The 10,512-nt window shown below is 30.6% G+C and overlaps 2 protein-coding genes across 3 annotated transcripts; both read right to left on the bottom strand.

Annotated features, from left to right (window-relative positions):
• Window positions 1-2,991: 2,991 nt before the first annotated feature.
• Window positions 2,992-6,572, bottom strand: LOC140058170 (plexin-A1-like). The gene is made up of 9 exons (XM_072103729.1): window positions 6,499-6,572; window positions 6,164-6,266; window positions 5,763-5,812; window positions 5,372-5,467; window positions 4,933-5,099; window positions 4,414-4,561; window positions 3,774-3,914; window positions 3,516-3,590; window positions 2,992-3,195 (listed from the first exon to the last, which is right to left on the bottom strand). The coding sequence occupies exons 4-9, from the start codon at window positions 5,429-5,431 to the stop codon at window positions 2,992-2,994; spliced, it is 795 nt and encodes a 264-aa protein (XP_071959830.1). The 5' UTR covers window positions 5,432-5,467; window positions 5,763-5,812; window positions 6,164-6,266; window positions 6,499-6,572.
• Window positions 6,573-6,696: 124 nt separating this feature from the next.
• On the bottom strand, window positions 6,697-8,494 carry LOC140059595 (plexin-B-like). Of its 2 annotated transcripts, none has more exons than XM_072105561.1 (6): window positions 8,435-8,494; window positions 8,133-8,207; window positions 7,855-7,924; window positions 7,352-7,498; window positions 6,967-7,117; window positions 6,697-6,869 (listed from the first exon to the last, which is right to left on the bottom strand). In XM_072105561.1, the coding sequence occupies exons 1-6, from the start codon at window positions 8,473-8,475 to the stop codon at window positions 6,766-6,768; spliced, it is 588 nt and encodes a 195-aa protein (XP_071961662.1). In that variant the 5' UTR covers window positions 8,476-8,494; the 3' UTR covers window positions 6,697-6,765. The 2 variants fall into 2 exon arrangements, with proteins under 2 accessions (XP_071961662.1, XP_071961664.1); XM_072105563.1 differs by having other exon boundaries at window positions 6,697-6,879; window positions 7,034-7,117.
• Window positions 8,495-10,512: the final 2,018 nt, after the last annotated feature.

Raw genomic sequence — 10,512 nt, 5'->3', positions numbered from 1 at the left:
TTGTTCCGTCCTGTTATGTACAAGATGATCCACCAAATGGGAGATGGAAAGGTGAGTTTAATGATTTAATATTTTTTAACCCCAATGGTAGCACTGAACCATGGACCTCTACACACTTAAAAACTTTCAGCTGCCAAAAACCACTATCCTATATCGAATCAAGAGCAGAAGCGCCTCAAACCATATCCATTTTATTTAATCGGCGAAAATCCAAAGTAGGTTCGCCTTCACCTTAGTTCTGATGGTGAACAGTGACATTAATTTGATAAATTGCGTTTAAATCATTCTCTTTGAACCTAAATACACATAATTTACATTGTTCGTCAATAGCACTGCCAATGTACCTCCACAACGTTATTGGTTCGGACCAATCCAAAGGGCATATCTATGGAATTCACAAGGATATGCGCAGTTACATGCGCAGTAAAGATAATGGAGTAACTTGGCATTTTGTCAGTAAGGACAAGTGGGACTCATCAAAAACGTTGCCAGATTTCAAGACTGCTGGATCTAATGAGGGGAACTGGCTATGTGAGTTATTATTGTTACCTTAATTTTATCACTAAAAATAGGTCCCGTATACAGCTACATTTACATGTTTTTCTTTTTACGGACAAAGTCCTGTCAATTCTTTGTTTAATGTTTCCATTAATTAATAAAACGACGCAGACTTCCGTCCGTTCAAGTTTTTATGAAGCTTACGACAAGTTAAGAATGATATAATGGTTGGTGCGCAATGCAAAGACGTACGCACAACGCAAGAGTAATTTGACAAATCACAAGTGCTAGCTCATTTTAAATGCTTGTTAATGCGTTGCCAGTATATCCATGTGGAAATACACTAAAAAGACTATATTATTTTAAGTACTGCGTAATATTTAATTTTGGTCAAAGCATATCGAGTTGTAATGATTCGTACAGTGTGAGACGTTGTGTGCAATATGTTCGAGTTGTAATGATTCGTACAGTGTGAGACGTTGTGTGCAATATGTTCGAGTTGTAATGATTCGTACAGTGTGAGACGTTGTGTGCAATATGTTCGAGTTGTAATGATTCGTACAGTGTGAGACGTTGTGTGCAATATGTTCATCCTTAGGATGATAGGAAAATATATAAAAATACTAATTAAAATGTCTCTTTTATTTTCATAAACATAATAATATAATTATAATTCCATATAATAAAATAAGTTGTGGTATTATGTAATAATAACAATTGTAATTTCTATCTCCTTAACAGATGATGATAGTGGCCTAAAGTATAACAACGTTTTGAAAATGAAAAAAGACTGCTGCTAAAACCTAGCAACTCGAAGTTCTATTCAGCTTTCGAAAGTATTACGCAAACAAGAATTTGTCCTATTGTATTTTAAAATATAACAATATTTACAATTTTATTACTGTATTTTTAGTAATATTTGCATTTTGAGCACTAAAACATATTTTTGGAAATGCATCACCTTGTTATACGCAAAAATATAATTTATTACTAATAACTATTATTAATCCAAAGGCAAATTACTGAAAAAATGACAATGCTGTGGGTATCAGTGGCTGGATCTCAATGGAGATACAAAAATAAAAAGCGAAAAGCTAAATCAAAACGATAAAGTAAACAGCCAGAAAAGTTAGCAGAGCTTTCGGGCAACACTAGCCCTTCATCAGTGCAAGTGAAGGAATTTGGATAACGTCATAGTATAAAGCTGGCAAGTGCTGCCTGGGTGGACAGGAATAAAATTAATATCTTACACGTTTCTCGGACAGGCGACGTAATTTGGTAAAGTTATCCAAATTACCCTCCATAATTACAGCAAAATCAGATCAAAATTGATACAAACAGTAGAAAATATATATATAAATCCAAAGGCAAATTACTGAAAAAAATTACAATGCTGTGGGTATCAGTGGCTGGATCTCAATGAAAATAACTATTATTAATATATTTTTCACTTTCTATTTGTGATATGTAGCAGGTATTTTTCAGTAATATTTTTATTCATTTCATTCATTTTATATTTGGTTATAATATATTATGATTTGAAAATTGATAATAAATCTTGTTTATTAACCCTAACTCCATAAAACATGGAATCAGACTTTGAATAGGCCATTTTAAAGTTTTAATAAAGTTATTCACTTACGAACAAACAAAATGATTCTACTTATAAAGAGACGAATTAAACGGTTAAAATTAACCGAAACCCCCTGGCTGGCAGCCAATTTGATTTTTTTTTTTTGCTTTAAATTAGGCCTACAATTTTTTTTTCAGGTAATAAGTTTTTATCCAAATTTTAGTCAAAGTGAATAGGCTACCTATTATGTAACATGAAAATGGCATATTCAACATCAAAAGAATTTTAGATCATTATTTTTACTTATATTATCCAATGTATGTGTTGTCACGTGATTAAATGAATAATAGTATGCTAGTATGTTTATAGCCACGCAAAAAAATATCAATATTACTCAAATTTAAAATACTTATTGTTAGAATATTTACAGAGATAACTAATATTTTGTGCATCGGTAAATGTAAATGCGGGAGAATAACATGTGTCTTGCAGCCTAACTAAGTTGAATTGCGCATAGGTGTAGATGACACATACACTAACTTTCATTTTATAAACATTAGAAGCACTTATATAATTATTATTAATATATGGTAATATTTAAGAGAAATAAATTTATTACATTACATTATGCATATTGAAACTGGATTTCTGCGTATTCTAATATATTTATTTATACAATACCATTTATATTTACTATAGATTTTAAGAAATGTAATTTAATGTTAATTAGTATTGGTCAAAAGCTTATTATACACATTTTCTTATATGGTCAGTGAACGTTTTTATCTCTAGGCCTACTGGTACTTATAATAGGCCTATTTAAGTAGCTATAAATCTTTAGTGAACTAAATTAAAGTTACCATAGTTATTCAGACAAACATACGTATTTGCAAATATAAACAAAAACTTATTTACTCCTATTAGCAGCCAGCGTTTGTGTCATCAGAAAGTATGATCACACCTGTGTCCTCTCTTCTTTTCTGATTGTGTCGACGACATTGCTGGATTTCTGAGTTGACATACGCTGCTTGTTCCTTCGACGACGACGACTTACTTACTTTTGTTGTAAAAACTTCAACAGTACTTTCATTTCTATTTGTACCTTTAAGGAATGCGTCTTTAACCTGATATTTAATTAAAATATTAAAATATTAACAACGTTTACTCAAATGATAAATGTTAGAGGCAGAATGATGTTGAAATGCACATTGTTTTACTAAGACACATGTAATAATTAATTTTATTTGGTGTGTAAATCGGATAATAAAATGGAAAGCCTTTTTTTAATTTTAATACATGAAAAAGTGTTGATTGTAGTACTCTAATTGTTCACTATTAGTTCAACTGTTTAGTACAGTATAGTAAATCCGACGTGTATAGATCAGTAACTCTTTTTCTGCTGGTACACTATCAAAATATCTGTATATAATTTATTTATATTTACCTCTCTTAAATATTTAACTGTAAATGAATGAAGATTCACTAACACACTCGACTTCTTAAACAATGTGCTAAATGGCTGAGAATAAAAAACATTAGTATTAGTATATTATTTTACCATTATTTCTTTCTCTGTTTGTACTTATTGGCATATGCCTCAACCAATGCCTATTAGTCTATATGTTTGTTTATTGACATATGCCTCAACCAATGCCTATTAGTTTCTTTGAGAAATAGCAATATTGATAGTCTTTTTACATACCTGTATAAGAGAATTTACTTCATCGATAACGTTCATGCGATCACAAGTTGGGGTATGCTTGATGTCACTATAGAACTTAGTAACAAGTTGGCGGTATCGTGGAATCTCTTTTACATACATCTGTCGATGACTTGGCGAACTCTTTGAAATAAAGAATGAAAGTTAAAAAAGCACTAAAGAACAAACTTGGCATGACTTTCACCAAAAATAGACTTTTAAATTAAATGGCTGATGAAATATTACAAAATAATTATTAAAACTCAGTACGGTAGCTTGTAACTGCTTGCATGATATAATAATATGTATAAAGATATAAATATTAATTATAATTTTGAAACTGTAGGGTGGTCTACATGAATAAACAGTGAAGCGAATGTGACGGTTTAGAATCCAAATAATCAAAACAAAGTGTATTTATGATATTTCAGATTTGGACAAACTGTAGGTCTACAGTTAGTTCTTAATTTCAACAAAATCGTGCAAATATAAAACTAAAACAATAATATGAACAAATATGATTCTGAACAGAAGCTAAAGTAGTAAACTGATATTCATTAAACGGTCTCGGTAAGATGTCGTCGCACATTAAAATACGCAGCCATACAATATAAAAATAAATACATTGACTTTTGCGTTTTACCTTTTTAAAACCAAACAGCTCAATTGACCAAGATTCTCGGAAAACAGCAGAGATGACACCGAGAGTAATATCAATAGGGGGCGTTTGTTGAATGTCACAGACATAAGCAGGGTTTCTCAGAATTCTTAACCAAAACATTTCAGCTAAACTAAAAAAGGATAAAAATATGATTATTGATCTAGTCCACTTCTGATTTTTCTTGCTATTTTGATTATATTGTATGAAAATGGAAGAAATACGTGCTGATATTGAAATTGTAAGACAAATAATTTGGAAAATACTCATTATAAAAGAAGAAATAAACGCTCATATATAAACATAAATTATTAGGCCTACACTTTTAATTTGAATTTTGAATATTTATAATTTAAATTTCTTAACCTTGTTTCTTTTAATGTTAAATAATCAGACATCTTAGGAGCCAATTCTTCGATGTAAATCGTAGATACACCATTGTGAGCTTTGAGTAAAACCTAAATATATCATTTTCTAACATGCAATGTATTGCAATTTCAATACCTGTTGTTTTTCCATATCTTCAATTCATTGATACTAACACCATGCTTAGTCGCCATGTTATCCAGAAAATCAAAAAGATATTTAACAAATAGCGGTAGGTGGATGTTGTTCGATGATGAGCTGAATACATTATTCATTATGGAGTCAACATGCTGTTGGTAAATTTGCTGTGGAATTGAGAGATAATAATATACTTATTACTGTAAAATGTTAAGGAAAACCAAACCAATGATGTTCGATATATGCAAAACAACAATAAAAGCGGGTTTACTCCCATAAAAAAAGTTTCGAGGACACAATAGACGGACAATACAAGTTTGACCAACAACAAGATACATTAGAGTGATACGTCTCATATGCATGTCAAGTTGCATCCTATTAAAACCCAACTGTTTAAAAATAGTTTAAATCAACAAATGTTGTTTTTATTTATTCCTACCTTAGTTTCAGTTAACCTTTCAAAGATGGATTCATCAATATCTGGCTTCTCGCCGTCCATTGCATCATACGCACCCGTGTACACATTTCCTTCCAACTAAAAAAAGTCAATTTCAAAATCAAAACTGACCAACTACACTTGCCAAGTCTCTAGTTATGACAAGCAATGTATGCTAAATATATTTTTTTAACTAGAACGCCTAAACGACCAACAGTAACTGATGTGTAGTCAAATTATCGACTAGCGTAAAGCTACTTTAATGAATATTTAGTTCACAGTTCATTACCAGATGTCCAATAAGCAATAAAATGTATTTATATCAATTGTTTGTTGTTTATTCAATTAATGGTGACTGTAAATGTTTCAAAGTATTTGAACTAAAATCACTCACAATGTGGAAAGTGCCGTCTGCATTGATTGATGTTTGGTAGATGTTAGTTTCTTAAAAAGTAAAGTTAGATCATAGACAATAATAAAGCAATAGCACAAACAACAACAAATAAATTGGTCTATTCTGCCACTCATTGGCTGAATAAAGCTTTTTGATGTTGTTTGTTAATCTGTTTGCCGAAATAAAAAGTACTACCAATAAGAAATCTTCAGTACATAAATGGCCGTGACTTTATAAACAGTATTGTTTGTTTTTTTATATTATTAATTTATTATTGAACAATTATAATTACATAAAATAAGAAGAAACTGATTCTTTTTTAAGTTGAAATATATTAGTAGATTCTGGTTTAGGTTCAATTGGAATGTAGTATGTATACCAATACATATTATCATTATTACCATATCTAGCAACTATTGGTTGCTTAATTGTATCATACTGGTCTGACGCGTTGATATCTTCCTTCCAAACGTCTACAAACGCTACCACTGCATTATTTTGAATCTGAAAAAAAAATAATTTTTCAAATTTAAGATCCGACTTATTTGTTTGCTAACGTGCTGGTGTAGAAAAGTATTTTTATTAATTAGTTAAGGTGCATGCGTCATGTTAAGCTTGTGTCAACTGACGTCCGGCCTATACACAACCTATGTCTATTGAGCCTATTATTATAGGCTTAATACATTTTTCTAACAGTTAATTTATTACAAAACAAAAAATACTACAGTAATATTACTCCAAAATCTGCAATTGTTTTTAGTTTTCTTTCTGTCTGTAAATCGGTATCTTGTAAAATAATTCGTTGATCTACATTCACTCTCTCTTATTTGTTTGCTAACGTGCTGGTGTAGAAAAGTATTTTTATTAATTAGTTAAGGTGCATGCGTCATGTTAAGCTTGTGTCAACTGACGTCCGGCCTATACACAACCTATGTCTATTGAGCCTATTATTATAGGCTTAATACATTTTTCTAACAGTTAATTTATTACAAAACAAAAAATACTACAGTAATATTACTCCAAAATCTGCAATTGTTTTTAGTTTTCTTTCTGTCTGTAAATCGGTATCTTGTAAAATAATTCGTTGATCTACATTCACTCTCCATTCTAGATTTAGAAAAAAAAGGTTATTATGTATTTAATTGAAATCTACAGAATAAAGGAGCAAGATACAATTAAATTGCTTGTTTGTTGGTGTACTCACCTAACTGAACGTGTGAAACGTTGGGTCTTTTTGAAAAAGGTTGTTCCTTAAACATAACATTTAACAGTTTTTGTTTTACTTGAAATAGCGTATCACAACTGTTTACTTTCACAATCTCTTGTTTTTCCTCATCAACTACCAAACTCAAATTCTAAATTGAAAAAAAAATGCCATTGAATTTGTGTGGAAATTCAGTATTTATCGGATTGGCTAATAATTAAATATTTGGGGGATTATCTGACCTTCTTAAACACTTTTATTATATACACATTTACTTGTCATGGGCTCTAAAAATGTATTAAAATAATTGTTTGCAAGTAGCATTATGCTTCAGTGTTATATGTTATATACTCAAATGTTTCCAAAACATTTGCAGATTTCTTACTATATTCTCTCCAGTAACATCAATTGGCAGAAGGCAGTTCTCGTCTAAAGAATATTGACAATGATGATGAACAGCGTCTACCGCACCACTATCTATTCTCGTAGTTATAGCATCTACAAGTTGCAAAAGAGGCCCTGATACATACTTCTGCAAAATTCAAGTGAACTAAGTAGTATACAACACACATAATATATTTATATACAGTACGTTATTTTAGATCTGATCTTATTTGATTGATTAATTGATGATTGATGGACTTTATTTGATATTCCTATTAAGGAGTCAAATTTGTTACAAATAAAAAAGAGACTTATATTATTTAGAAAGAAAATCTTTTATTAAGAAAATAACCCAAACCAAGCTAATTTTACATTACGTAAACCAAATCACATAATATTACTTACTAATATAATAAACCGACTTGAGTTAGGACATCATTAGTTTAATTATTAAGAATAATGATATGTAGGTATAATTATTAATGTATAAAATAATTTACATACCATTGTGTATTTATACATGCATAATGCCACCACGTGAGATATCATATGTTCGATAACAGTTTCGCCGTTTCTGTAATTGAAGGTAATTGCTATATTACATTTGATTAATATAGCAATAGATAAAAAGTATATGAAGTATATAAGAAGTATATAAGTACATATTGAAGTATATTTCACATTCACAGTCACTAAAGTAATATGTCATAACTTGATAAACACACGTTTGCAAATTAGGTTTTAATAATTAATTATTAAAAACACAAAATAACTGTACCCACTTGCTTAAAGCTAACTTGACATTTTTGGCCTTCACTTTGTTAGCAATATGTTTGCTTAGAAGCATATCCATAATACTAAAATATTTAATCACACAACATATTAGAATTAAGCGTAACCATAGAATTACTTAATAATAACTTAAATTGTATAACGATCATTGCTACTGTGGACTTAGATAATTTACTTTCCAACTACATCTTGTCGCTTAAGTCAGTCAGTGCTGCCAATTCTAGCGTTCATTCTTGCATACGTAATACACAAGAATTGTAAATTAATAAGGTATATACTAAGTATTACTCACTGAAACAGATATTCTGTTTTATCATCACCAACCATAGCCATTAAGAACAAAGCGGAAAAGTTTTGCCTAAAGTAAAACAGATAAAAGTCTGTATTAATTATAGGCGTAATTATAGTATTATATTAACCAATAGACTGTAACGGTTTTTCTTACGTGTTCTGCCACCAGAACCATATAATAGACAGAGTTGGACATAAACCATTGTAACTTAAAAGTGGCACTGATTGCATCGTCCTTGTACCCCTTGTACCGATATTGTATCATAACCATAAACTTATTATCTAAATCTAAATCTAAAATCATTACAATTTTTCGCGCCGCGGCTCTAGCCAGCTATGTCCCAGGAGGACACATTTATTAATAAGCTGTTTCATAGCGGTAGCTTTAGTATCTAAGGCTGACAGTTTTGTGAATTTGGAAACTCGACTATAATTTATAGGTAGCTGCTGGACCCAAAAAAAGTCTGGGAGAAGAGAGTCTATGAAAGCCTTTGCTGATAATACAGTATTATTGAGATGTAGACGGAAATCTGTAAAATCTTGTTCAATAAATAATAACTTCGTTTTTGCTGTCAACCAGGCCGGTATTATAATAAGTCACTGTCAAATAATCATTCGATAATGGTCAAAACTTTATTTTGGCTCTGTCAACATAAAGGGAGGTATTTACAATGACTTTCTTTTGACTGTCAATCTAGGCCAATGTTATAATAATACGCCGTCAGATATTAAATCATTGAAACAGTCCTGGTAAATTTTTTTTTGGTTATCAGATGCCGTGTGGGGGTCCAATAAATTATCGTCAGAAGGTGAACAATCAGTCTAGGTAGCAGCAGCAGATTATTAGGAACGCCTGCTCCATTAATTGATCTAGAAAAAGGTTTGTACATTATCTATTTGTTTATTAGCCTTCTCCTAACACAATTATATTTTCTTTAAAAAAAGGTTTTATAAGTGGTTTCAACATTTATGATAGTAATGTCACAGTTCTGTGTCTGGACGCAAGTTCATAGACCTACTAGTTATATTATTCATATTAACTGATACTTACTCTTCATTTACCGTAAAGTTCAGTTTTAATGAAATATATAATATAAATTGGCTTTGTAACAATTAGTGTTGAATAGGTGAAAATGACATGTAACTTCGTAATCAATTTATTTTTTTTTTGTATAAAGGTCCAATTACACTATGACGATAACGACGGACGGTAAATATATAGCATGCATTTTTTTTACATAAACCAAAAGAAATTAGAAAGGTTTTCGTTCTAGACCTATAGGATAATCATTTATGCTGTCTTTGATAAAAATAATGTTTTTCAAATTCCAATCAAATGACGTCATGATAAATAAAAACAATAAAATCGCTGTATTGTTACGATATTATTGGTCTTACTAATGATGACGTCATTTGATTGGACGTGTGAAAATATAATTTTCATCAAAGGAATTGTTTATATTTCTTTTGGTTTATGTATTAAAAATGCACATTTGTCTATTTATCGTCGATCGTTATCGTCCTAGTGTATGGGCCTTATGCTGTAAATGTTCAATTAATTGATCATTCCGATTTTATTAGTTGGACTTTTGAACAGTTGCTGTCTAATCGTTGTTGTGTAATATCATTTCGAACCATATTCCTTAACATATGGCTGTGCATGGAAGTCCGGTCTACAAAAACTCGGGCCCGGGATCATTGTTATTGGGCCTGAAAGTGTTGGGGTTTTCATGGTATTGTTCTTTAACTCGATCGGATAACGACCCTTTAACATTCTCGGCGTGGTACGGTTGGAACACAACACAACTAGTCCTCATATATATATATATAAATTATATTATAAATTATATTATTATACAATTGAAAGCAAAACCCGTTGAATCTCAAATCATTAGGACTAGAAATTTGGCTTATCAATCAAATAAATACTTTCGTTCAAAATGAAACTCCAACCTCTCTAATCAAAAGATTGAACTCGAAAACGGACCGTTTTTTTAATTGGGTATGTTGAAACATTTCAATATTCATTTAAAAAAGTACATTAATTATGGTATTGATCAGTGGCTGTAGAGGCGTAAA

The sequence above is a fragment of the Antedon mediterranea genome, chromosome 9 (genome assembly GCF_964355755.1).
Source record: "Antedon mediterranea chromosome 9, ecAntMedi1.1, whole genome shotgun sequence".
In the NCBI taxonomy this organism is placed as follows: domain Eukaryota; kingdom Metazoa; phylum Echinodermata; class Crinoidea; order Comatulida; family Antedonidae; genus Antedon; species Antedon mediterranea.
Note: the sequence above shows the minus strand (reverse complement) of the source record. Positions and strands in the feature narration are given on the sequence as shown.

Excerpts from the sequence above, each read along its gene's own strand:
- LOC140058170 (XM_072103729.1), bottom strand. The coding sequence starts at position 5,431 with ATGGACGGCGAGAAGCCAGATATTGATGAATCCATCTTTGAAAGGTTA. Across the intron at positions 5,100-5,371 it reads AAAGGTTAACTGAAACTAAG|CAAATTTACCAACAGCATGT; the intron begins GTAGGAATAAAT and ends TCAATTCCACAG. Across the intron at positions 4,562-4,932 it reads AAGATATGGAAAAACAACAG|TTTAGCTGAAATGTTTTGGT; the intron begins GTATTGAAATTG and ends ATCCTTTTTTAG.
- LOC140059595 (XM_072105561.1), bottom strand. The coding sequence starts at position 8,475 with ATGGCTATGGTTGGTGATGATAAAACAGAATATCTGTTTCA. Across the intron at positions 7,499-7,854 it reads GCATGTATAAATACACAATG|AAGTATGTATCAGGGCCTCT; the intron begins GTATGTAAATTA and ends TGAATTTTGCAG. Across the intron at positions 6,870-6,966 it reads CGTTTCACACGTTCAGTTAG|AATGGAGAGTGAATGTAGAT; the intron begins GTGAGTACACCA and ends TTCTAAATCTAG.